Source organism: Astatotilapia calliptera, chromosome 5 (assembly GCF_900246225.1).
Source record: "Astatotilapia calliptera chromosome 5, fAstCal1.2, whole genome shotgun sequence".
NCBI classification, from domain to species: domain Eukaryota; kingdom Metazoa; phylum Chordata; class Actinopteri; order Cichliformes; family Cichlidae; genus Astatotilapia; species Astatotilapia calliptera.
Genome location: NC_039306.1, coordinates 21,745,881 through 21,773,824, shown reverse-complemented (window position 1 = coordinate 21,773,824; position 27,944 = coordinate 21,745,881). Strand labels below are relative to the sequence as shown.

The following is a 27,944-nucleotide window of genomic DNA, read 5'->3' as shown; positions in this document are numbered from 1 at the left end:
GGTCTCCCCTCCTCTCTCCTGCCCCTCCTTTTCCGTACACACACTCCCTCTCTGCCTGTATCTCCCTCCTTCCACAGTTGTCCTCACATATTAGGTTCCCCAGTCCTAAGAAGCAGAATTAGCCACTGGAATCTTGTGCACTTGTTTCCTTCACTCCCGGCAAAGAGGTGACAGCATAAAAGGAAAACACAGAGAAAATACAGACAGACACAGAGTATTAGAAGCTTTTTGAAACGAAGAGGATAAAGAGAGCGAGAGAACCGAAGATGAAGAAGCTGAACATCAAGATGCTTGTAGTTTGATGCAGCCACACTGTGGGCATGTGGCTGTCTGCACCGAGCATTTCCCTCTTCACTCCCCAGCTGACTGTTGCCAGTTCTGCGCTCACGATGCTGAGTGTTTATTTATTTATATTTCTACAATAATGTGAGCATACTTTTTTTTATTCCACTCAAAGAGGACGGCATCTCTGTGGTACTTTACGCTGGCTGACACACTGACCTCCGGACTCTCTACTGGTCAAAGGAGCTGGATCGCATTGAGCATCGCGAAGTGCAGAAGCAACCAATGTGGGGCTCAGGTAAGATCATAACAGACTACTGAGCAATGCAAAAACACCCACCAGCCTGAGTTTGCTTCCTTTGATCAGCTTAAGAAGAACTGAGAGGCTGGGTAAGCCGGGATCCCCTCATTACTGCAATATTCTGAGCAGAAATAAAGAGCGAGTGACAGTGGCTACACGAGGCTTTGAAGGTTTCTCTCTTTGATGAAAGTTAGGCCAGTCTCCTGCAAACATCAGCACGTAGGGTCAGATAAGACTTTGCACTCACACTTGGTGTGACCCTTTACACACTTCACTGATATGATGCAGGAAATGGATGATGGAAGAAGGAAGGTGCATAGAAGGAGGAGAAAGAAAGAGAGCAACCTTTGGCGTGAATAGATAGAACAGAACTTTTGTTTTCCCTGACATCCTTAAACAAATTGATAAGCAGAATGGAAAAGCTTGTGGACACACAAAAGATATCAGTAATGTTTGTTATTAAAGTGAAGGCTAGTCACAGCTAGAGCTGTGTGGGGGTAATTCTTGTGTGCCCAATGTCAGCATATTCTGATTCCTCATATATACAGCAGTAGTAATAAACAGAATCTAAAGCACTCTGGCGTCTCGGTTAATAGCATGTGAAGTATAAGACACCAGTTTTTGGGTGCTTACATAGAGGGAACTGATTGCACATCTGGCCTCTGCTCACATTATCCTTAGTTGAATCCCCATTACCTTCCATCATAGTTATTCCAAGTATTTGTCTTAATCTGGTTAAAAATGTAGTAAGTGCAAATGAAATTATTTGTTTATGATCACATAAAAAATGCTTTAATAACACTAAAATATTAACATATATAATTTGCCCCTTCCCCATCAGAGGGCACTGTAATGTACAACACATGTGCTGATGAAGTGCCCTGTACCCCTTTACTCTACACAGACCTGTGTTTAGTCCAGTGTGTGTCCTTGTGTGTGCCTGTTTGTGTGTATTTATATACAGTGCATGTTAGTCATTTAGTTAATTCAAGCCCATTTTAACCTCCACGGTGCAGTAAATTCAGTAGATCTTCTCTCATCACGTCAGTGCAGAAATACACTTTACATTATACAGCTTTATAACTAAGCGTAGCTCAAGTTAGTATGTAGTTCATATGTAGAACAAAAAAAACAAACAAACAAAAAGACACTTATGCTGAGTGTGACATAATTTGCATTTACTTCATCTGCATCGTCTGTTTGGCACAATAGCCTGTATTGGGTTACGTATACGTTAAGTATATGCTTATGGCTATTCTAATGTTATCTGAGGTGGACTAGCACAACACTTCAGGCCTCACCGCTAAAGATTAAACCTAAATTGGACTTTTTGACAAATCAGTCGATACAGTCATGGCCACCCGGGACAGGATGCAGTACACAGGACTACTGAATGAACAGTATGCAACTAAACACTGATCAAAACTTTAATACTTTATTCTAAACATAATGGGAGCCGTACGAGTCGTGTAAAAGACTAAGTACACCCTTCCTGCTACTATAGAAATTCACAGGGTAAGTAGAAGCTGATCAAACTTCATTAACTGATCATCAGCAAGTGTGAGCACCTCCATACAAGTTGGTACTAAGGCAGTTTGCTGGTTTGCCACAATGCTACAATCCCACAATCTTCCCAGGATTGGACATCCCAGGAAACTCACCCCATGGTCAGACTGTGCTATGCTCAGAGAAACAGCACAAAACCCAAGAGCCACACCTCAGACTCTACAGGTTAAAGCTAAACCTTCACTGAAACTGGTTCATGCAACAGAAGAATGATGCCAAGCACAGCAACAAATGTTACAACACAAAGGCTGAAAAAGAGAAAAATCAAGGAGCTGCAACAGTCCAGTCATATGCCAGACTTAGAGTCCAACAGGTGCATAAATGAATGCCTGGAAACTTCATTGAAATGACGCAGCACTGTAAAGAAAAGTGGGCCAGAATTCCTCCACAACGACGTGACAGACTGATAAAATTATACAGAAAACAAAGTTATTGCTGCTAAAAGTGGTTCTACAAGCTACTGAATCATGGAGTGACTCCTGTGAAAACTTTCTTCATAAATGTTCAAGAAATATTTGAATAATGATTAAAAATTACTTTAAATAATCCATTTGAGTTGTCATTAAATCCACTGTATAATTGATCAATTCAGCAAAGATATTCTTTCACACTGACAGAACTTTTTGTTCTCCGAAAACCAGAAAGGCTCTTCATTAAGTAGACAAGGCAAAGACTTAGCATAAATCCCCAAGGACACACACACGCACAGACACACACATACACAGATGGGATGGTTCGTCACATGAGCTCTGAGGTCCGATTTCATTTTCCCATGGTGACATCCATTAAAGTCATGCTGTGTCTGACCCTCCACCCTCAGACAGCCATATTAGCACCTGGCCCATTGGCCACAACATTACACCTGCCTGCATTATTCAGGCTGACTCTACTAATGAGGAAACCTTATCTCACACACACACACACACACACACACACACACACACACACACACACACACACACACACACACACACACACACACACACACACACACACACACAAACTCTACCCTGGGTTCAAGCAAACTTAAACACAAACAGACTGACACGCAGCATTATTTGACTTACTTTAGGATGACTGTTTAATTATGTAAAAATGGACCAGATCGTGTTGCCTAAAGCCCGAACAAAAGAGTTCATGTGACAGCCCGATCTTGTGAGAAAGTGTTTGACGAAGGCTCGCACATCCATTAGCACAGCATACACCTTAAACTCATTGTTCTGGTAAATGTTGGTATAGGAGTGCGTGCAGTGAGCTTAGTATTTAAGCTCATTCAGCACTCTCTGCCACTGCCTGTCAAACAGCTGTCAGCTCCCTCCTTCATCCTGCTGTTTCACCATATCTTCCACATTTCCTCACCTTACACTTTCATCCCCGAGTCAGTCTGCATTAACCTCAATTTCTCCTCCCCTCCCCACAATGCTTCATCGAGTCTCTCAAGCTGTCAGTCTCTACTGCGCCTCTGCGCCTGCTCTTCTTTTTGTCTCTTCGCACACTTGTCTGCAACAACACCGTGAACTCGGTCAGCATTTTCCAAAATGTACTGCTGATTTTTGTGTATACAGCTAACAGACAACAGACAGGTAGAGGGAGAGAGCAGAGGAAAATCTCAGGAGGAAATTGTCAGAGCACAAAGACATATTACAGATCTCAGATGTTGTCGATGAGAGTGAAAGTGAGACGAGGAGAGGTGTGTGTGTGTGTGTGTGTGTGTGTGTGTGTGTGTGTGTGTGTGTGTGTGTGTGTGTGTGTGTGCTGGGCTGGGGGGGGGGTCGTCAATAGTAAACAGGAGACAAAGGGAGACGGAGAGAAGGAGAGAGCAGAATCGACAGCAGCATTATCAGTCTGCGTCCTGATTCAAACACCCCAAGAAAATGTTCAGTTCCAGCTGCTCTCATTGGCTAAACCTCCAACCAATCACAGCTTAGAAATGCAAGGTGCCTTTAGGTTATACCCAACCCCAAAAATATGGTCGAGAGAGAGAGAGAGAGAGAGCGAGAGAGAGAGAGGCATGCTGTAGTGCAGAGGTTCCTCCTGTGAGGCAAGCCTCCATCTCTCTGGTGTTCCTCCTGCTGGAGTGAATATATAACAGTGAATAAATTACAGGCTTCATTGCAGTAGATTGAGTGCATGCTGTGTTGCAGTCAAGGCTGCTGTGTTTCTCCTCTGGCAACAGCTGCCTGAGACGTGTACCGAGACTTGAAGGAGAAGAAGAAGGAGAACTATCTAATGTGGATGAGGGACACTGAGCGGGAGGGAAGACACAGTGTAGAGAACCAAAGTGAAGGTTGTGATGTTGGATGTCTTTTCCACATTGAGTTTTGAGAACCAGAGAGGGGGGCGCTTAAGATTTGAGTCGTCCTTGTAGCTGATCAAAGAGGAGAGGAGTCAAGCAGGAAGATAACGTGGGAAAGAGAAGTGGGAGAATACAGCATGATCTTGGGTAAGACAGCATTGGAGGGCTTTTTCCTCCTCCGTGCTCTCATTGATCTGATTGATTTTGTTTTTCTTCCACACAGTTAGATTTCTGTTCTGATGAGATGATCTCTTGTGTATGGTGCAAACTTTTGATATGCATTTATGCGATGTTTTCTTTGACATGCGTGATCAATGTGTCACCCTGTGTGAAAGAAATCTGTAGGGTCTTGTGAGCAGGCTCGCTTTGCTCCAGTTCATTTGACTTTGTGTGAGAACTTGACTCTCACGCTCACCAAGCTCGTGTACATTAGATGATTTTAGTCAGTTCCAGAGGAAATAAGGACATGCTGTCTTAAAAAAATATATGTATCCCACAAAAAACATGAATATTGCAAAATGAATGAGAGAAGAGACCTTTAACCACATTAAGGCGATTAAGGAAATATTCCAAATTCCTATGAAAATGTGTTCATTTTAAGTAGTCTAACATGACCCTAAGCTGAGGTAGTCCTTCATTAAAAAAGAACTTAGTGCATTATGTGATCAATTATCTCAGTTTCTCTTGGCCTAAGGCATAAAAGCACTCACCACTGACAGGGTGCAAGACTGCATGTCATTAATCAGTCTAATCCTCCGCCTCGCCAGCAAGCTTCATTACGGAACAGATTCTGGAAACTGGAGATCTGGCTTTTAGATTCCGTTTTTAAAGGAGAATTTTTAAGATCAACAACAATGCTGGCTCACTTCCCTGTGGTCGGTACATACATTACTCCAACATAATGCTCAAAGGTGTCAGGGGACAAATCAGCATTAAGAAGAAGTATAAAAAGGTCAAGAAAGCAGTGCCATAAAGCCACAGAGTGGTTTTTTTTGTGCAACAGAATAATGAACTCCAACTTCAGTCTATATAAAGGCTGTTTTGTATGCTTGTACACAAATTGAGTTTGGATTACGTTTGTGAAACGCATTTACTGCAGTCAGTTGAGTTATGCTGATGTTTTGCAATCTGCAGAATATTACAGTAGCTCTTCAATGCCCCGTCCAATAATGTCATGCACCGCACTTTTATTTAAAGGCTAAAACAACCATCCTTTAGACACAATCATGTGAGGCAGAGGCGTATAATTTAGAAACATATAATTTAGATGATGTTTTCCAGTTCCAGCCTTTTATCTTGTTCCGTTTATCAACACTAATCCATCTTTCCTCACAGTAGATTTGATTAACCACTGTGACCTTGTCCCATGTACGTGTGCGCTGACTAAATATTTGACTACTTTATTTTTGTTTGCTTGCTCTTACCCCTGCTCGAGTCTTCCTGTGATCTGAGTGTGAGCTTGAGCTTGTGGTAATCCTTTTCCCAGTGCAGAAGCTTTAACTCTGCATGCATTAGACACTAAACGCGCTGACACATGATCACAACAACATGGGCTGATAGGATTTTATAAACTGTATTAGTTTCCTTTTCGAGAGACAGAAGTAGCTCCAGATACTGAAATAGCAACCATGAAAGGCAAAGGCAGGAACAGCAAAGATGGAGGGGATGAACAGGGAAAGCCTCCACCGATCTACAGTCCTGTGTCTCCCTTCGCTCTGTCCCTACATTTACACCTAGTTTTAATGTCTTTTGATGAAAGGAGGAAAATCAAACATGTTGACACAGTGAGCCTCGCAGACTAGAAGAACTGTGCCGAACCTGGCTCATCTCCCTCGATGCAGAGCAGTGGAGAACACAGTTTAGTAACTCTTGTGTAATTTTTGTGATGAATATTTCAGACCCAGAGGTTTTTATTTATTTAAAAGTGAGCCAAGGCTTCCTCTAGTCTGATGCAAAGACCTCAGTCAGCACTATATAAAAGTTCACGTTTTGCATCACATCTAGACACACATAGACAAATTTTCCCCGCTCATCCGTGGCCTCCAAAGGAATCAGAGGTGCACGTTGACCCCGATAAACAACATGACCTTTAAATCCAGGCAATGCAATGAAGGGTGAAAAGTATTGGCATTTTAAATGGAGACAGAGGGCTGCCACTCTGTGTTCAACAACCTGACACACATTTCATATGCTTAAGAAGCCTGAAACTTTTGCAGAGAGCGGATTGAGAACTGCAGGACTATACGGGGCTATATGCTGACAGTAAATGCAGCAGAGCTCAGACAGGACATCAACAACTACCTTTTATCACACAAGGAGCTCATGCAGTCCAGAAATTACATTTTGTTTATCTAAATTACAGTGAGATAACAGTAAAACCGCTGCAGTAAGTGGCATATTGTTTCTGAATGTATTGTTGTTATTTGTTTATATAAACTGCTCGAGGAGGATTGCGCACAAATGACCCATAACTCTTCCTAACCTTACGCTAGTCCAAACTGGCATAAATGGGTCACTGGACAGTGAAATCAGAGTGTGTCATTTCGGGGGACACCAGCATCTGCGGTATTGTATGATGTCACAGCAAAAATGCTCATCACCACTGCTTTTTGCACGCTGAGTCTGACATAGTGTCATGTGATGCTGGGCCACAATAGCCTTGTTTACCCACCTGTAAGTACTGCAAAATGAAAGAGGAGTGATGGTGGAACTGTGAGAGGGGACCAGAAGTGTGGACCCAGGAAACGAGGTAGAAACCGTGATCACAGTTTGGTATATAAACTGTAATTAATGTTACTGAAAATCCCCAAATTGACCAATTTTCATTTTTGCAAAGATGCTTCTCATGCCTAAAGTCTGTAAACCTGCAGCAAAAGTAATGATAGGTGATGTTGCTGTTAGATCAGGAAATCTCATATGTCATTTTGGAAGGCAATAACACATTTGTCATTAAGTTTGGAGCCCTTGTTGACCATAATTATACAGTTAAATGCTCTGAAATCTACAGCACAAAACAGTAATGTCTATCATTTACTGATTTAAGGACTCCAAAAGTAGCATGAGAACATAGGCTGATCATACAGTTGTTTATTGTTTATTGTTCTGATGTTATGCACACTATGTGCGCCACCCGCCTCAATCTTACCCTTGTGTGTTGCTTTATGGCCATGCTATAGCATAAAACCACACTCTCCCTTTTAGACTGCAATCAAATCCCAAAATACAACTGGTCATTTCTGCTTCTGTGGAATAAAACCTGTGCTGTATGTATTTCAGCTGTATACCACACAATCCTTCTTTGTTCTCTGTGACTTTTCTATGCATTGAAGATCAAGTATTCCTTTCTTTTGTCTGTTTTCTTTTTTATAAAACGATGATGCATCTGGCTGCTGTTTGTCTGATGCCATTGTTTTGTATGTGCATTTTTACTGAACGTGTTTGCTTTGGATGCTCTTGTGTGTTCTGTGTACTTTTGGTTCTCGGGTTTCTGTATGTCTGTATCTACAGTAGTATATTATTCCACCACCCAGCAGGTGTTTAAATGATTTGAGGGAAAAAAAGGGATAATAATGTGGGGCAGGGCTGCTGTTCATGTTGTCCTGGTGGTTCTCTTAATGGCCTTCACTTTGCTCTGTGTAGCTTTGTGCTAAAGAGCTCTGGTAGAGCCTCAATGGTGCCTGCGACACAATGAAAGACAAAGTTGGCAGTTGGATTCGGGCTGTTTCCAGCAACTCCCCAAAGAGCTGAAGCCTGACACGAGCTGAAGAACAGGCAGATGTTCAACAGTCTTTTTAGGAAACAAATCTCTTCAGGATGCAGCATGTTGACATCCACACAACCATGCAAAAGACTGAATAGACAGATGCAGTTTTAACATTAAAAGCTTATAGTTTAAAAGGAAATATCTGTATCAGTCAACTTTGTAGGTGGTAAAAGGGAAACTTGTGAAAAGGTCAAGGTGCTGTTAATTGGAGAAGTGGACCTTCTAACTGACATACGGATGGTTTTTTATGTCAACACAGAAATAGTAATGCATCTTCTGTTTCCAGTTTGTTAAGTAGACTTTGGTTTTACTTTATTAATATTATAACTCTTTGTGTGTCTTTAATGGAAGTATAGTAGATAAAACTACTAATGCTGTTGTTTTTCTTAAAGACAGAACCTTGAAATGCTGCAATTCTGGCCACAATAGGCTTAATGGGAGAATTTCCTAAACACATGGACACAAATGTGTTGGACACTCCTTGGCTAGGAGTTCATCAAGGAGTTTCTTGGCTGACATCTAGCAAACTCGAACACTTCTGGTGAAAAGACTGCAAAAGAAAAGCCTGTCATAATCAGTAGCAAGTGAGACAATGAACATATATTACTAATATTCTTAAGGTTCATTTATTAGTATTTGGTGAGTTGGTTTCTGTGGAAGTTTGTTTCCACCACCACAAAAATTGTATTGATCCTGTCGCACTAGTTTCTATCAGATGCCCATGCCAGCATTCGTTTCTATCAATGATCAATATTTGGACTGATCCACCCTCCTCTAATGGTAAATGGCCTGTATTTGTATAGCGTTTTACTAGTCCCAAAGGACCCCAAAGCACTTCACACAACCAGTCATCCATTCACACACTGGTGATGGAAAGCTACATTGTAGCCACAGCCACCCTGGGGCGCACTGAAAGAGGCGAGGCTGCCGTACACTGGCGCCACCGGGCCCTCTGACCACCACCAGTAGGCAACAGGTGAAGTGTCTTGCCCAAGGACACAACAACAACCTGAGACTGTCCAAGCTGGGGACAGCTCGCACCAGCAACCTTTCGATTACAAGGTGAACGCCTAACTCTTGAGCCACGATCGCCCCTAATTTTAATAGTCACATGGCAAATAATTGGCTCGCTGTGTGGTTAATTTCACCATCAAAGAGTTCTGAGCTCCAGTTTAAGTGAATGAAATTATAGTATTAAGCAGATATCTTTGCTATTAACTGATCTTGCAGCATTAGCTGATAAATTAGCATCTCACCTTTTTCTCCATATAGTGTCACTTCTGGCTCTTAGATAAAATTCCGAAAAACAATATGGATGCAATATGGATGCAGTCCTTGTTGAGGCTTCAAAAACTGTTGTCAACAAAGAATTGAGTGATGTCACAGACCTACATCATATTTACTGTATACTCTTTGGGGTAAGCTTTAAGCAGATTGCGCAGACACCTCACAGGAGACACTTTGTACTCTGATACACAGTTAAACTGACTTCTACCAAAAGCAAGTCATGGCATGTAGCTGACCCACTAGAAGAGGCATAGCATGAAATTGCTCATCCATGTACGCTTTGCATGTGACTTGCAGAGGTTAACCCTTTGCAACAGCTGTAGCCTACTTGACTTGACTCCTTTCAGTATTTTTAAAGCAATGTTTTTAATCAGCATGTTCCACGCTGTGGTTCAGCTGCATGGAGTACGACTGCTTCCTTTAGGTAGCAGATGGCCTTTGTTCTGTACATTAACCTGCAGGTCGACATGGCTCTTTACCTCCTCTGGTCACCTTGGACTCACCTCAAAACATGCGGCTCTTTCCCCCCACAACCCCCACCCCCTCCTCTGATGCCTTCCTTTCGCCTCCTTGTCCAGACCTCCTTTTCTCGCTCACTCGACTTGAACCACTCAGTTCAGGCCATTAGTTCTCAGCTTATCATCTCCAGTTCCTTGATAGTCACTTTTTTTTCTTAACCTCTTCATGGGGAAAGACTGTGAAAAGACTTGAGAAATTATTTACAGGAAAATATCCAGACAAAGCAATGTCCTGCATCATTACATAATAATTTTTAATTTTAATGAGAGCAGTGAAAAATCTGCAGAGGAAGAAAAAAAAGTCTTCGGTAATTACAAACACTGCATCAAATCAGAGACTGGAGCTGCAGAAGGACTAAGGAATCTCAAGAGCACTGCATAACAGGCACACACACACACACGTTTCCACTGAAAGAGGACTTCAGAGAGTTCTCTAGGAGGCGGCATTTAAGCTTGGCCACTGGGGCGCAAAGCATCTATCATTAAAACAAAGTGCAGAGTGAAATCAAATGTGTTCTCCTTCTCAACCACTTGACTCTCCTCTTCGCTGTGTCCTTTCCAGATCTCACACAGACCAACACAACATTAATCAGAACCCAGCCCATAAATTACCCTTTTTTTTAGAGCATCATCTATTCAGACTACAAAGGTTTGTGTGCGAATGTGAATGTGTGCACCGTCGTCTGTCCCCCCGCTTAGGTTGAAATAGCTGCCTTTGACTTGAGGGTAAGCTGAGCCGCAGTAAATTGGATTTCATGCTCAGTCCTTCACAGCAGCAGTATGCGACACTAAGACAGACCCATCTTCCCTCTGCATTCACGACAAAGTTAGCACTGTGGTTCTTTAAAGGTTGGAGCTTTAAACACAGTTGCATGACTTTCTTTTTTTTCTAGGATTGGTTTTAATGTCAGCTCTGCCAAAGTGTGGCAATTACCAACTCAGCATTTCAGCTACAAAACTGAAAATGTTAGTCGTGAATCACAGACACACCAATGGTGTCATCTGCGACCAAATGTTGGATCAGCTCTGTCTCGCATTCCTTTGTACTTCAACCTGAGGGTGAAAGCCAAACCCAAATGCAGTGAGCCCAGTGGTTTTCTGGTTATTAGACACCCTTCCACCACACGGTTGCCTCTGTCTCTGCTGCAGTGACAGCAAGGGGTTTTTTGTCAGGAGGCAGGCTGGTTAATCCACCACAGACGCTCATTTCAGAATTATCTGTGCACAGCAGGCCATTTAGATGCAGATGTGACGCGGCTGGCATCGTGTGCCGGTCCTCTTGAGCGTGGAGCTAACGGGCCTGGATAAAGGTTTCTTTCTTTGGTGGGAGCCTGCAGTGTCTTTGCCTCTCATCAGACTTCATTCTGGCAGACAGCATGTCACACAATCTCCCATCCCCTTCCCTCCCAGTCCCATCATGGAGAACGAAGATGGAAGCAAGCAGGGAATACAGAGAGACTCCTGCGACGCCACTGACATTGACATTACCTCTATGATCATTAAACCTAAATTGGCTAAATGAATTGCCAATTTGAGAAGCCTTAGTCACAGCATACTGGTGTGTGCACCGCACGCCTGTGTGTGCACCTAACGGGGGAGATAAGATTCCATCTCTGGTTGTCTGTTTTCCTTTTTCTTTTCTTTTTTTGTCCCTCCTCTGCTTCTCTTCATTTCTGTCCAACTACCTCTCTCGCACAATCTACACAAAAATTCAATAAGCTATTACACAGACATTGATCTCTTTCTCACACATTTGCATGGGGGGGGGGGGGGGGGGGGGGGGCGAAGTAAATCAGTGAGATGACGGTGCTGTCTGTTCATTTCAGTGGAGAAAAGGAGCTGTAGATGGTGAGAACTGGATTTATGGAGTTTGGCATCTTAACACTTTAATGCTCCTCAGAATGTGTCCAATCAATGCTCTCTCTCCCTGCATGGTCGTGGCATTCTCTTATCTGATGTCACTGTATATCACTCAGGAGCTGGGTAGGTCAGGGGACGATGCTGCTACGCTCACGCCGAATTGGTTGGTGCAGAACGTGGCACTAAAAGCAATGAGCAGCATTGTTTTAATGTAGCACTCTACTGTGTCTGCACTGTAAATACAGATTTACTATAGAAGACGTTCTTTGACCTTTAAATTGTAATATAGCGTAAAATGAGCTGTGGATTTACCAGAAACGTGCCGGGAATACATTTCACCAGCCCAAGAGGAAACACAGTGATGATGTCTCTCCATCGCTCCACTCAGCTGAGACACTATTGTCCTATTATTTGCTTGGCAGGGAATTAAACTGTGCTTAATTGCATTCAATTTAGTTTCTACTTTTTTAAATTTACCCTTTTGATCGAATAAAGAACAAACAGAATTTTAAGTGTAATAGGCAGAAGGAGAGTGGTGAACTGATGCTTGAAATAAGTATTATTTACAGTATGCTGCATGTAACCCTAACCCTAGCACCCGCCCACTAAAATAGCTTGGTGGTATGTTCATGAACATTTTTCTCATTTACACAAACACAGTCCTGTGGCTGTGAATACATCCTGCTGCCTCATGTTAATCCATGTCTGAAAATAGTTCTCAAAACGCTACTAATGCTACTGCTTCGGGTGCAGCCGCTTGGACACCTCCCACTGGTTTATGAGCTCTTGCTTCAACTCGATGATTTTTTTGTTCATCATTTTGTTTTTTTTTCTCTTTTTATTAAACCAGATACTACAAGTGGAAGGGGATTCTCACTGAGAAACCAAAGACACCACATGGTCATACAGCAGCAGCTGGTCAATCACCAAGTAGCCTTGGCTCAAGGCATTCCCTGATTAATTTTCCATGTGACTAATAAATTGGAATATTTCACAAACGGAAAATCATGCTGCAAACTAGTGAATGAGAACCGAGAGAACTCATGGCCACAGACAGTCTCTTTACTGTGCAGCCACACAACCAGTAATGACCTCGTAATACAGTGACAGGTCTGTCCCATCTACACTCACCAGCCACTTCATTAGGTACACGTAACCTTCATGAAAGCATATCTAATCAGCTATTCGCAGGGTCGAGACATGGTCGAGACGACCTGCTGAAGTGTGAATCGAATGACAATGTGGAAGAAAGGTGATATAAGTAATTCTAAACATGGCGTGGTTGTTGGTGTCAGATCCAGTGAGCAGCCTAGGAAGGAAACAGTAACGGATATAACCGCTCTTTGCACATATGCTATGCAGAAGAGCACCACATGTTAAATCTTGAAGAAGATGGGATATAGCAGCAGAAGACCACACCGAGTCCTGCTTCCTGTCACCTATCAGGAAACTGAGGCTCACCAAAATTGTAAAATTGAAGACTGGAGAATCATTGTTTGGTCTGAAAGCTCTGCTGCAATATTCAAATGGCAGCGTCACAATTTAACATAATCGGCTTCAAACCATGGATCCATCGCTGCCCTGGTTAACGTCTAATTGTGCAACTTTTTGCATATTTGGGCCTCACAGTACCAGTTGAGCATCATTTAAACAGCCTACTGAGAATTGTTGTTAAGAAAGAAGGAGGAAAGGAAGGAATATAGCTAGCAAGCTAGATATATAGAGAGATAGATGTTTATATTCCTTCTCTCAGTATCTGTTGTTGGGCAGTCACTCATGCCTTCCTGATGGTATGTCGTCTGAAATTAGATGTGTCACTCCAGTTTTTTTTTTATCCTTCACAAATCTTGCTGCGTTTGTTTTAAAGAGGTGATAATGGCCACCATTTGAACTGTGGGCTTTATGTCTGAAGGACATTTAAACTGCAACCTGTAGCCTTACACCTATTTTTTTCCCATAATATCAAACACTCTCCTTCTCATGCAGCACATGTAAAAGTATTCACACATGATTAACAACAGCTACAGCTCAGCTTTACCTGTCACAGCCTCCCAAGGACGCTGAAACACCCTGAAGAGGAATGCCAAAAGTACAGACTTTCCCCTCCATCTATTTCTGATCCTGACAGTAAATTATTTATGTCTCCCCTGTTGTAAGAGATGGGAGCCTCCTCTGATACCAAAATAGTCTTTTCTTCCCCTCGTTTTGACAAGTGACCAATTTTCTTTTCAAAACTAACAAAACTGTTAAGGAGCCTATAGTCATCACAAAGAGGCAGCAATAAAGGGAGATGACTGCATATAATCTCAAGAGAAAAGATTATACAAATTCTCTCTGGGTAGCTAGATTGGGCCTGAAGTGTCCTGCTGGTTTTACACTGGAGAAGAATAAGTAGTGGAAGCATAGGTGGAAAACAGAAAGAGGATGATGATGAGAAGAAGGAATGGAAGAACTGGTGCTGGAGTGAGAAGAAGTACAGATGAGGGATAGAGAGCCAGGCAAACAGAATAAGAGAGCATGAAATAAGGATAGAAAACTGTGCTCGGTGCGAGAGACAGAGACACTGGGAGAAATGGAGAAAAGACAGATATCTGCAGCACCCGAGCTGCGAGGCTTAAGGAGCTTAGCTCTCCTGCCCATCACAGAAAAGTCTTCAAGTGCAGGCATTCAGTGCTGCTGAGCAACTACTGAGAGAAAAGTGAGCAGCAAAAGCAAAGAGAGGAGAGGTTTGGGTGATGAGTGGGGTTCAAATGTGAAAAAAGGCACAGAGGATGAGGGAAGCAGCAGATTTTGTTTTGATACAGTGAAAGAAAAGATGTGTTAGAACTTGTTGTAAGATTGTTGGATATGTTTTGACACTTCTGGAAAAAAACAGCTCAGTGTTCAGAGTTATATACAGAGTTCATTCCTTGCTTTGATTTTAATGGCGGCACCCATCCAACATGATATCATTTCAAAAACTCATTAATGAAGTGTCATAATATTCATTCTTGGTCCAGATCTGGTATTGATGATGACGTCAGACCACTGAAGAGTCCCTGTTTTGTTTTGTTTTTTCATGCCTTGACGTTTGAGCAAGCATCAAGAAATTTCAAAGAGCTTTTTCTGTGAATTAACAAAAACTTTCTTTTATAATAAAAGGACAGTGTGGGCAATCAGCTGCACATTTATTTCTTACACTTTAAGAGTACTACTTACAGTTTTATTTTACACAAGAGCATTTATTAAAAAATGAGACATACTATTGAGACTTTACTTCTTTTTCTTATCTTAAGACATTACAGGGATTAACTGTGTAGTTAAACTTCCTTACAGTGACAGAAAGGGGGGATTTCACAAGTCCAGCCCACTTAGGATCAAAGTGGGCTGTATGCGGCCCATCATGTGAAATTAGTTTGACATCCCTGGTGTAAGCTCGTTTTCCAAAAGGTCAAACTGCTCCTTTAAGAAGAACGCTTTATGGTTGCCGTCTTTTACTAGAATATGTAATTATTTATAGGTTTTTTAATATCATTGTTTGCATATCTACCGCAGGAGGTGTAAACCGCCCAGGGCCTGTCCCTGCCTTCCTCAGGAGCCCACCTGTCATCCCACCTCCACTGGATATGAAGCCGTTCCTCCAGTTCCCCCTGGAATCGCCTCACCCAGCCAGCATCGGCCTCTTCCACAACTTTAACACAGTGAGTGCTCACAGACATTCCTGTGCATATGCGCACAGGCAGCGCCTGGGATTTGTTATCAGTTTGTTTCACTTAACAGGAGACAGAGTTGGTATTCAGTTGTGGCTCCGGAGCCTCTCGAGTGAAGACAAGTGATAAACTGATAAGGGATTTATGGTGTCTAATACAAAATAATAAGGTGACAGCTGTTTGCTTTTTATTCAGCACAGTGAGTTTCAGTATAATTGAGAAAATGCCCAAGCGAGTGGTTTACAGCAATAAAATGAGTTACAGCTAATCAATCGTATAAGAGGCACGGGCTGTTCTCCACAGTCAGCATTTTCTCCACCTCCCTCACATTTCTAGATTGGGTTTCATGTGAAGGTCATCGTGGTGACAAAAGGGGACGGGCGAGCGCCACCCACAGACACACACACACACACACACACACACACACACAATCAGTCAACTCGGGCAGAATGACCCTTGTGCAGGTTTATGATTCATCCTTCATCATCAAGGGCATTGAGTGTGGCCACTAATCCCACAGCACTTTCATGCAAATCATTCTCTGTCTGCACAGTAAAAATTTATACAAGTCCACAATACTAAAACACTCTGTGTGAGTCACTTCAACATCTACTGTCATCATATAAGATAAGAGGCTGCGGGAGCTTAAAGGACACAGTGAAAGGCAAACTGACAAAAACAGTTGATTACAGTGATTATTGCTTCAAACTGAGTTATGGTCCTGTTTGGAGTCAGGTCAACCTCACCAGGTTTACAGGCAATTTCCAAATACTTAACATTCTGCAGAGCCTACAGTAGATCCAGCCTTCTTGCACTGAGACTGCACAGTACTGCGCTGTGTGGTAAGAGCTCTTTAAACTGCTCTTTAGAGCCACGCAGTCCTAGGTCATTAGTCCAAAACAATTCAGGCTGTTTTACAAAAATGAAGACTGCCTTATTTTATACACTTCAGCGGGGAAAAAATACACATTTCCATGGTAACAATCTGCCGTTCCCATTCAATTCACATAATTATGGTAATAATAGGGTCCAAACAATGACAAAAAAAGAGTTAATTTAGGCATAAAAATGCTACTGTTCATCTGGGTGCCTGGGTGAATAGAGCAGAGTTGCTGAGGCTCTGAAGAGGTGGCACAGCTGGCTTTTTTTTAGTTTTTTGGGGAAAATGAATTCTCAGTAAATTTGTACTACAGTACATAAGAGAGTCAAGAGCTACACTGCTCTGCACAAGAAATAAAAACAGATGCTGACATACACTAGCTATCAAGCTGTTTTTACACATGCGCTGCACCCTCACACTTCTCTAGACATTAGCCTGCACAGGTGCATGTGAGAACACAAATGTCTAACAGAGTCTTTGTAATGTTCACGTGTGAAAGTGGCTTTAGTTAGATCCAACTCCTTAGTCCTCCTGTTGTTATAGGAGGAAGAGTGCTGCATTCAGAAACATTTTATAACTTGTTAACAGAAAAGCCAGTTTTGTGTTATGCAACGTAGAGGACAAGAGCCACATCCAGGCAATGTATTTATATTTTATAAAAGCTTGTTTAATACTGTAGAAAACAACCTTCAGCCAGGAGTTCAGTATTCCCATGTCAGACAGCCTTGTTGACTGCCGGGAGCTCGATAATTAGACTTCAAGTGCAAATTTGGTTTCACTTCATAATTCAGTCTGACATCGTGTTCTTGTTTAACTGCGTTCGGTTTGGAAAGGGACGTTCGTTTGCACTAAGAAGTCAACAGCAGGTGACATATCTGTTCCTCAATTTCCATCAACATTAAGCTGTGGCAGCTGATGCTTTCAGTGTTATCTTCTCTCAATGATGACTTGCAAAAGCCCCTGTAGCAGAAATTACATTTTTTGCTGCACTGATGAGCAAAGCAGAAATGCAGGACACAATCTGGAGGACAAGAATGTACCTACCTGTCTTCTTTAGATTTCTTGATTAAAGCAACAAAACACCAGGGATCCACAGACAAAATCTAAAAACCTTTGCACGGCTACTTAACCAGTTTTGGTGAAGTTGCTTCCTAAAGTGTTTTTGATGCTCCCATTAGATGCTGAAGATAAATTTTTGAATAGAACTCTGTGTCCTATAATGTAAAACATCACCTCTTTCAACAAAGATGCTTTGCAATCCTATCATGAAACGCTTCCAGCCTTTTATTATGAAATATTATCTAAATCAACTTTAATGGGCATGCTTCTACCAATCGATTTGCTGTTGATTGCAATTAAAGATTCTTTAAGCTCTCTGTCAGCTAAGCTATATGGTTATGTGGTGTATCCAAAGAAAAGGTTTATATGCAGCCAGATATGTGGGAAGCATCTATAAAGTGTGAATTACTGGTGCAGAAAAAGCTCGACTACATGAGGAGAGTTAGAGTGAAAGAGAAGATGAAAAGTGGAGTAATAGGTTAATGAGGTCATAAGAGTTGGGACAGAGAAAGAGATCCTGATGAGAACAGGTGGTCAAAGAAAGGCAGCGAATGACACGCAGTGATGGGAGACTACAGAGAAAGACACAACACACACGCACACATTAAAAGGCCCCAGATACATACCCATATGCACAACAGACAGGTTGAGCGCTGAGCTCACCCAGACGCAGCGCTGGCACACGGACAACTGAGCAGATGAAAACAAAACAAATTTGGAGGTGCTGCAGGTCTCCACATGAAAAGCACAAAACAGTCGAAAGATAAACCGAAGAGCTGACGTCACAGGCAAGAGGGGGAAAGACGTTTAAGTCTGTAAATATTTCTAACAATAGATTTACACCCAGTTTAAGTCCTCAGACCAATTACACCATTTCCCCTGGTGCCTGCAGCTTCACAGTGTAAACAGTCTCTCATTTGGCAGCATGCATCCAGTCTGAGAAGGAGATGAGAGGTGGAGTAAAACCACAGTGGAGTTTTGGCTGCTTAATGAGGGCAACACCCAGCACTGCGGTTTCCAAACCCTGCCAAAGGGTCAGAGAGCTCACACGACTCCAATGCAGTTGTCTAAAAATGAGGCAGTAAAGAGTATGACATGGCACATTTTTCCTTGATCTGGAAATGACAAACATGGGTATTATATATATATGCATGTCTTGATGCATGCTCAATCATCCAGGTAAGTAAATCTCCAAAAGTTGGAGAAATAGTCGAAAGATAGATACTGAAGAAGTCACTTGGACGAGTAACAAAACGTTTCTCCCACTGAAAACGCTACGTCCAGATGAACAGAATAAACTTTTGTGTGTGTATATATATATATATATATATATATATATATATATATATATATATATATATATATATATATATATACATATTTTTTTAAGTTAAGAGTCATATTTTTATTATTTTGGAACTCATCACATGTCTGCCTGTAGCTATGATATTAAAGTCTCATCTTGTGGTAACCCCTTAACCCTTTTACTCCGCTGTTATTTGTTTAAAAACAATCATCTAAAATGCAGCAAAATCCAAAGAAAAGCTTCTATCTTTTCAGAGTACTGCATGGAGAAATTACTGCTTCTTGTAATACACTGGTATGTAGGTTTAAAAAAAGGAGCTTTTTTTCTGCACACATAGCAGTGTAAAATTCTTGGAGATTGCGAGTCTGTAATTAGGCCCCTCTAACCCTAACATGAATTAAAGCGTTTGAACGGCACCCAAGAACTCAGGCACAGACAGCAGCACCAGCTGCTGCAGAGAAAACACACACCTTCCTGTCCGCATCAATCACTGCTCCCTCTTCACTTCCCTCTTCCCCAACTCTATTTTATCTCCCAGCCTTTCTTCCCCTTCAGAGGCTGTCATTCACCTGCACTTTTTCTTCAGCGCCTCTCTCTCTCTCTCTCATCCACATTCACTTGGCTGAACCTTTGAGTGCACTGCAGTTAGGAGAAGCACTGGCCTCTGAATTTCTCCTGTGGTGCTGAATTTTTGATGTGACCTCTGGGCTGTCTCTCCTCAGATGGACCCTGTCCAAAAGGCTGTGATGACGCACACCTTTGGGCCACCTATGATGAAGACAAAGCGGCCAATCATCTCCTGCAACGTCTGTCAAATACGCTTCAACTCAGAGGTATGGCAGCTTAAGCAGTTCCAGAACAGGGTTGCTTTCATGGCCATAAAAATCCTACTAACTGACCACTTGCAAAATTCACAACACAAACAGCAGCTTTTTTTTTCTATCGGCTTAGCTTAGGTGAGTAGGATGCTGGGGAAAAAGTGACACTCAAACGCAAAAGCATCCTAGTTTTACCTGGATTATTAATCAAGTTCCTCAACCTGCTACATCAGCACCTGTGTGTCCTTTTATGCAGAGACCTTCAGATTAAATAGCTAAAAGCTTAAGTCTGCGGTGGCACATCCACTGTAGAGTGCTTTACCACACTGTGGAAACCAGTGCTGAATGCTTCTATAATAAAATTTAGTCTTATGTTAACACCTCTGCTTCTAGTTTTTATTGGATTTGGGAAAGTTTTGAGTGCCAGGCTTGTTAGCCCAGTATTTCAGAAGGTTTGCTTTAAGAATTTTGAGTAGTGTTGCTGCAGGATTTTAAAGTTTGGCGGGTGTAGCAGTTAATAAAAGGATGGGGTTAATAGAAACTTAGTTGGTTAAAGACATCATGTTAAAATAATGAATATCTGAATTACTTCAATCCAGAATTGAACTTGTATTCACTGCACATGACCTAAAAAGTCTGCAGTCTGGACTTGAAGTTGGTTGGTGATTGACTGCACAGCTGGAGAAGGTGAAAACTTAGTTCACACTTTAGCAGCTCCATTTTTAGCTTGTCCACCAAAAAGTGTGGGGGGGAGGAAGGGAGAGATATACCTGCTTGCTTCACTTCTGCTGGAATTCTCACACACATGGTAGTATTAAAGTTTCAAAGGAATGTTGTCTCAGATAAGTTCCTGATTATCCAAAAACTTGTCTTTTTAACTTGTGCAAACAGAAGTCTGAAAAACATTTCTTAGCTGTTGACGGCCACCTTGTGACTATAACTGTTCTTTATCCCACTCTGACGAGGCTGTAACTGACATTTGTACGACGTGTTTGCTGGTTACAGTAAAGCAGGAGGATGGAGTCCTAGAAGTTTCTGTATTGCTGATGGGGCACATTTGTGGCACATTATGACTAACAGTTGGCGCCTATGCCAACGCAAGGAAAGGGGGGCTGAAATAAAAGAGGCCTGAAGTGATGAAACTTTAGAGGAAATATTGGAGTGTCCCCCATTAAGGAGGCAGTCGTGTTAACTGAAGTTGAAAAGCAAATCATTCATAATGTGGGCAGCTACTGGATGACATGCCCGACGAGTCTGCGCCTGTCTACTGCTGGGTCTGTTACAGTGAGTGAGCACAGGGAATACATTTTAATGATATAGGACTTTCTTTGCATGAAAAAATATGTATTTGGACAGCCCATTTCTTGGTGAGCACACTTCTTCTCAAGCTGTATCTCTACATTTCTGTATTTATTTAACACCAATATATGTGCAAAAAGTGAAATAATCCCAGAAATAAAAAACACGTCAGTTGAAGACGCAAATATCTTGTCTTGTCAACAAAACGCTGGGGCTGCATTTGAATGATCGATGCATTCGACGCTGACAGAGCTTTCAAGGATGGAAAAATCCTGGTGTTTATGACTTGCTGCTGTAACCTCTAACCTAAAACATGAGCAGAAATCAAACAAAAGCCTGATATACAAGCCTGGCTAAAAATATGATTGGATTGCAGGGACCAAGTGCTAAATACTTTCACTCTAAATGCAGTGGTGTGTAAAGGACACAGGCAAGGAGGGAGTCATGTGAAACTTGTGTAACACTGCCCCGTTCTCTCTGCGAGGGGCCGCTTAATTATATCTCCCCTGCTCAAACCTTGCGTGTTCTCACATGGTCAACATTATCATTAGTATTATGGGGGTGGGGTACGTGTAATAGGGAAGTGTTTTGATTCTCTTCACCATGTTCTCATTTGCATACCTGTGCGTCCACTGAAATGTGCATGTATGAAAATGCTTGTGCAGGTGTGTGTGCGTGGCTTATCGTGTGCCCGGGACTTCCAATTCTGAGCCACCTGTTTGTCCAGCCTGCTGCTTTACTCACGAGCTGGCAGCGTGCATCTGCTCTGCTGCAGCTCTACAACACTTTCCAGAGTAACCTGAGAGTCTGGGAGCTTAAAGCATAGTGGACATTCTTTAATAATGAAGGAATACTCTACTTACAGTGCCGTACTTGGCTTACTCATGCTGTCTGGTCTGTGCCATGGCTCTTAAGGGAATACGAAGCGAAAGCAAATTGTTGATGGTGGTCACTGGGAGTCAGGTGCCTATCACTGCTGCTCCACTGTAGTCCCACATGCTGTAATTATAACGCCGCAATTCATTTAAGGCCACAGAGGACAAATTAGCCTGCCAGTGTGTTCAGCTCTGCTCTGCTGCAAGGTTGACGTCACACCATGCTGCATTAGCCATCGTCACCACTGCTGTAACATGCTGGACACCTCTCTCCCTTTCCCCATCTCTCCTTGTCCTCCTCGGGCAAATGCAAAATCATGTTTCATTACCGTCCCCCATCCGTCTGGCAACTTTTGTCTTTTCTTTTTCCTCATCGGTTTTCATGTTTCCACTTCTCCCTCTGTGGGGGTATACTCTATACCGTGTCTTTCTCTCCACCTCTCAAGCCTCTTTCCACCCCCTCTTCCTGTCACTGCTGTCTGTCCTCAGTAGATTTGGCTGCTAGACCAGCTCTATCTGCTTTCAGTGCCTTTTGTCGGTTTATAGATAAAACATCAAAGCACATCCTGCTTAGAGAGAAAAAGGATTTTAGGGACATTCACTTGCTCTCATTTTCTCCTTAAATCCCATTCCCACTTCTTCATTCATCTAAATTCTCCTTTCCGTTGGCTCTCACTCAGCTTCTCTCCATCCATTTCACCTGCTAAAACATAGTTTCTGTTTTATCATATGCTGTATTATTTACCTTTCTTCTTACATAAAAACCCCTCATTGACATCAATTGCTTTGGATCCTGTAATGTACTGTGCCCCCACTTCTGATGCTGTCAGGATTTTTTTATGCATGAATGGATGGCAGCCCTTCATTGATTTCTTGAAATTGAAGGTCATTAGGACAGTGAAAGTATCCAAGCACAAGCAGCAAGAAAACTATTGGGTTGCATAAAAAGATAAAAAACAAAACAAAACAAAACATGAAGGCCAGCAGCACAGAGCCTGGGTTACAACAAGAGAGGCCACTGGCTATTTCAGCTCTCTACTGTCCTTTGTTTGTCGAGTTGTAGGCCCCTCATCTCCTGCCTAATTGCAGGGAAGCACCAGCTGGGGGAGTAGAGTTACACAAGCAGAGCTATATCTGCCTTTCTGTCATCACCAATCAGGATGAGGGCTATATGGGTAACTATCATTGGCAGTTAATACCACAGGCTTACAGAGGCACGCTGGACACGTCCCAGTCGACCCTTTGCCTCAGAGCCCCAACATGTACCTGGCACACGCCTCATGTGGGTTTCTCAGCCTTTCTATTGACATAATGAAACAGATCTAATTCCAGAACGTGTTTGCATGAGCATACACATGCACATAGAGTCACACACACAGTGTCATATATTAATAAGGAGCTTACAGGAACTATATTTGTACCCTAACACCTCACCCTTTCCTTTGATTTCACTTGATGGTGACATGGACAGTAATATCTGAACTTGGAGGCTTACACTGATTTCCGTATCAGCGGGGAATATTTTCGGATGTAAATCATGCACCACATGATTTACATCAAATGCCAAAGTTAAATACCAGCACAACAAACCTTTTGTGTAATGAGGCAGAAAGTAAGGGCATTGAGGTTAGTGCCCAGCGGACATATTTGTAATAATTGTAACCGCAAACCTTAACCTCTACCACAAAAAAAAGATAATGTTTATGAATATGCAAAATCTGTAGAGAGGTTTCTAGTACAGGAACTTGTACAGTTGGAAGACAGAACAGGAAGCTATGGTCTGAATAGCTGCCGGTTACACTGAAAGCTCAAAAGAATAAGCTGTGACTTCAATGCTCTAAAAAATAAACAGTTACAACTAAAATAAGTACGGCTAATGTAGAAAGTGGAAAGCTCATGAAATATTGTCTTTTCTGGGACCTTCTAGCAATAAAAGCCTCAGTGATGAAGCCATATAACTGACATATAAAATGTCTGCAAAAGGAACCTTAATGCAGCTCTGATATGGCTGTGAAAGTGCACACATTACACGTTAAATCCGTGTGTTTTCCAGGGAATCCTTCACTTCGTAGGTGGGAGGAAGTGAGGAAATGGCAGACTTATAATAGATAACTTGTTTCCTGTTGCATCTTGAAAACTGAAATGTAAAATCCGACATCCCCACAGTAGATCTTTAAATGGCTCCCTTGGAGGATCAGCTTGGAACTGATCCTCTTAAGTGCACACTCGTGGATGCAAACTTTTTGCCCAGCAACTGACTGTCAACTGTCACACCTCACCCACATCCCCCCAGCCCATTTCAGATTATCCCACCGCTCAATAATCATCATCAGCTCAGCAGGCCAGTGCTGTGATTACAGCAGTGCTGAAGGAAGACAAGAATATTCTGGAGACTAATCTTTGCTGACTGCCTCATCAGTGGTGCACCATCACCCGTCACAAAAAACAGCTCAACAGACGCTGCATTACTCCTTCAGCCTCAAACTATGCATGTTTCTGCACTTATACAGAAACTTGAAAGAAGATTGAGATGTTTCTAGCCTCCATACCAAAGATTTAAATTGGGTACAGGATTGCAAGATGGTAAATAACATTTAATAAGCCTATATGAAGATGTCAAATGCATGTAACATGTTCTTTTTTTGTTTGATTAGGGTTTATTATGTGTGTGTTACTATTTGTAGACACTTCACTTGATGATCTATTAGAGTCTGCTTGGTTCAATATGGAGAAAAGACAACCAAGGTGGTGGGCATTTGGAAATAAGGACATGAACATGCCATGTTAAAGTGCCATGTGCTTTATTCTTGTTTTTCAGAGCCAGGCAGAAGCCCACTATAAAGGGAACCGTCATGCTCGAAGGGTGAAGGGTATCGAGACTTCCAAAACAACCCGTCTCCAAGATGGTGACAAGCAACACCATCCCCCTCCTGCTTCACCCTCACCTCCAGGCCCTTTACCATCCAGCCCTGAGCCTGATCCTAACAACAATAAACAGGGTGAGCATCGCCTCTCAAATACAGGAACCTGTCATGAAATGTAAAGTGAAAGTATTGGCAAACTGGTTTATCTAAAATAATATATTTTCGCATCAGGAGAGTCAGAAGGTTCATTTTATTGCTGATTTTGTTTTTTCCTAAATTATTCACTAACAAGAGATCTTTGTGCTGTTTTCAGATGACAATCAGTCCTGTCCCAACTCTAAAGAGTCACCGTCAACCCCCAGCTGCCTTCCTACTTCCACACCAAGCTCAGCAGATACAGAGTGCCCCCTCTTGCCTTCTGTCAACACGCCTTTGCCACTGTCTCCTTCCCCTTCTGCAGCCCTCAGTACACCCTCTGCAGATTCAGCAGCACCAGCAGCAGCTGGTCTTCTTGACACCCCGTCCCCAGCACCCAGCCCATCTTCAGGAGAGTCGGAGGAAGAGAAAGCCAAAAAGCTTCTCTACTGCTCCCTTTGCAAAGTGGCTGTTAATTCCCTCTCACAACTGGAGGCACACAACAAAGGTTAGTCCCAGGGGAAGTGGACAAATTGTGCAGCTTTCAAAGCGTCTTCAGAAACACTGAAGCGTGCCTCTTTAGAAGTTATTCTTCACTTGTTCTGAGTGTTATGTTTGAAGACGTGAAGCAGCTGCGTTACTGCCACTTAGTGGTGAGAATGTCATATTAAAACATGGTAAATGGCAATTGATAAAAACCTTAACACACAGCACCTACACTTAATATTTTCTCACTCAATTCTCTATCATAAAGTCCATTTACTGGCTGTTCTGGAGCTTTTAGTCTTGTTACATAATCCTCTGGAAGTTTAAAAAGCTTATTATTTATTTCAACCACTTGAACAACTTCTTATCCATATGGGAGACTCTTGCTCGTGGAAACATCAGACAAACAACAACAACAAAGAGGCAACAGAGAAAAACATTGAAGGGGAAAAAATCCTGGAAGATGCTCACTCTAGTATTCTTTTTGTTGTTCCCAGGTACCAAACACAAAACTATTCTGGAGGCTCGAAGTGGACTGGGACCGATTAAAGCTTACCCACGCTTGGGTCCTAAACCCAGCCCTGAGCAGGGAGGGGAGCTCTCCTCAGACCCTAACACTCAGGAACGCACCTTCCACTGTGAGATCTGCAACGTCAGAGTCAACTCTGAGCTGCAGCTTAAACAGGTGAGGAAGAAAAGCTCAAAATAGATCCTGAGTGGATTATGTGACGAGAAATCCCATATCTGATTTTTTTTTTTTTATTTAATGTTCCAGCATATATCTAGCCGGAGGCACCGCGATGGAGTCGCAGGGAAACCTAATCCTCTTCTCAGTCGGCACAAGAAGCGCACAGACTTTATGGTACATGCTCATTTTTATTTACATGCAGCACTTCTCCCTCATAAATTCATCCTCATTTAGGTTTAATCTTAAAAGGATCAACAAGTCGTTTTTCTATTTGTTTGTTTTTTAAAGGAACTTCCAAAAACCCTAGGGGCTGGACTTTTACCAAATCCTCTGGCTGTTGCTGCAGCAATGGCAGCAGCAGCGTCCTCAAATCAGCTGGCACTACGTCCTCCCGGCCCAGCCTCCCATCCTCACCCTCATCACCACCTCCTACAGGGAACACCCCTCAGCCTGCTGAGGCCAGCCCCAGGACCCATCCGCACCACACACGGGCCAATCCTCTTCACTCCTTATTAATGCTGAAAGAGCGAGGACAAATCAGGAAGAAGCACACTGTGAATCGGAGGCCGGCAACCGCGTGCCATCAAGAGCCAAACCAGCTGGTGTTTCTCCAGCTGGTTTTTCAGGATGATAAAAACATGAACATGGCTCTTAATGGCGCATCGTGTAGCAAAATATATGTTTCCATCCTCTCCAGTTTCCATCAAGCATGGACTTCTTTCAGCATCCTCCAGTCTGCAGCTGACTAAATACCTGCATCTGTCATAAGATCCACTACATTGGACTGAAAACCCTACCTCTCTTAAGTTTATGGTTCATCTGCAAGGATTCATTACATATCCAAACGTTAACAAACATGCCTGCTGCAGTTAGGTGTAGTAGTTGCCTCTGATGTTAGTTGGTATCCATACTGTAGCTGTAAAGGTATAGTGGATTGTACCACTGTAATTTTTTCTATTTTTATTTTTTGCTTTTGTAGCCTATGAAAAGAAAAAGGTGCCCACAGTGTTGATACAATGTCTGCAGTTTCTGGCAAACATTTTCACAGCTGGCTTTTGTCTGTATTGTGTCAGGTTTACAGAAATAAGGAGTGATAAGAAGAACAGGAAATACATAGTTCTTACAGGAAGTCTTAAAGCAGAAGTGATTATGAAGTAATGGTAATCATAGATCATTGGCTACAGATGCACTATGCAGCTCTTGGTGTTTATTCTTAGCGTTTTAAGAGGAAACACAAGCTTAGACTTTATAAGAAACAGAGAACAAGAGGAAATACCCGTGCTAAGTCTCTTAAATCCCCTAAACTGTTTTTCTGATGATCCTCTGATTATCCCCAAGTCATCACAGATCGTGTATATAAAAGTCTCACAAAGCACACAAGCGGTGAGAAATATAAGTGAAAATGTCTTCATTATTTTATCATCTACACAACACTGTGCAAAACAGAAACTTTTCAGTGTCTTAATGGACTGACTTTCACATGCCGAGCACAGCAGGACAGTCGTTGACTCATGGCTTCTATTGCAGTTTGTGCACATTAAAAAGACTGCATTTCACCACTATCTGAATGAAGTGGAAACAGTGTGATGAAAGACACCAGCATTGAAGCAAAAAGGACCACATGCACAGATGAGAAGTTGTATGCAAAAAAAACCTTTTTGACAGTGTTGCAGGTTTGTGTTGGGATAAAAATGTTTTGTTTGTCTGCTCTGCCTCGTGTGCTCCAATCTGCATCACCCAAAGTATCCCAGTGAAAACTGTTGGCTTGCGAAACTTTAGAGGGAAGCTTTAGGAAATGGAAACTGTAGCAATACTTTAAGCACTCCTGCTAACTTTTCTTGTCAACTGCAATAAAAAATGTCTTCAAATGTGATAAATGTTATTTAGGATTAGGATACTGAAACGTTGCTGTAAACGTAGATTAATAAAAAATAATAATAATAATAAATGGTTCAAGTCTGGGATTCCTAAA

The 27,944-nt window shown here is 42.2% G+C and overlaps 1 protein-coding gene across 2 annotated transcripts; it reads left to right on the top strand.

The window, feature by feature from the left end:
* Positions 1–90: 90 nt before the first annotated feature.
* LOC113022560 (zinc finger protein 385A-like) lies at positions 91–27,944 on the top strand. Of its 2 annotated transcripts, none has more exons than XM_026168066.1 (8): positions 91–580; positions 15,408–15,553; positions 19,530–19,640; positions 24,618–24,798; positions 24,977–25,306; positions 25,782–25,969; positions 26,060–26,146; positions 26,261–27,944. In XM_026168066.1, exons 1-8 carry the CDS (start codon positions 568–570, stop codon positions 26,486–26,488), a joined length of 1,284 nt encoding a protein of 427 aa, XP_026023851.1. In that variant the 5' UTR covers positions 91–567; the 3' UTR covers positions 26,489–27,944. The 2 variants fall into 2 exon arrangements, with proteins under 2 accessions (XP_026023851.1, XP_026023852.1); XM_026168067.1 differs by lacking the exon at positions 91–580 and adding an exon at positions 3,931–4,592.

Coding starts and splice junctions, on each gene's coding strand:
- LOC113022560 (XM_026168066.1), top strand. Junction 15,554..19,529: donor TCTTCCACAACTTTAACACA/GTGAGTGCTCAC, acceptor GTCTCTCCTCAG/ATGGACCCTGTCCAAAAGGC. Junction 25,307..25,781: donor ACTGGAGGCACACAACAAAG/GTTAGTCCCAGG, acceptor TGTTGTTCCCAG/GTACCAAACACAAAACTATT.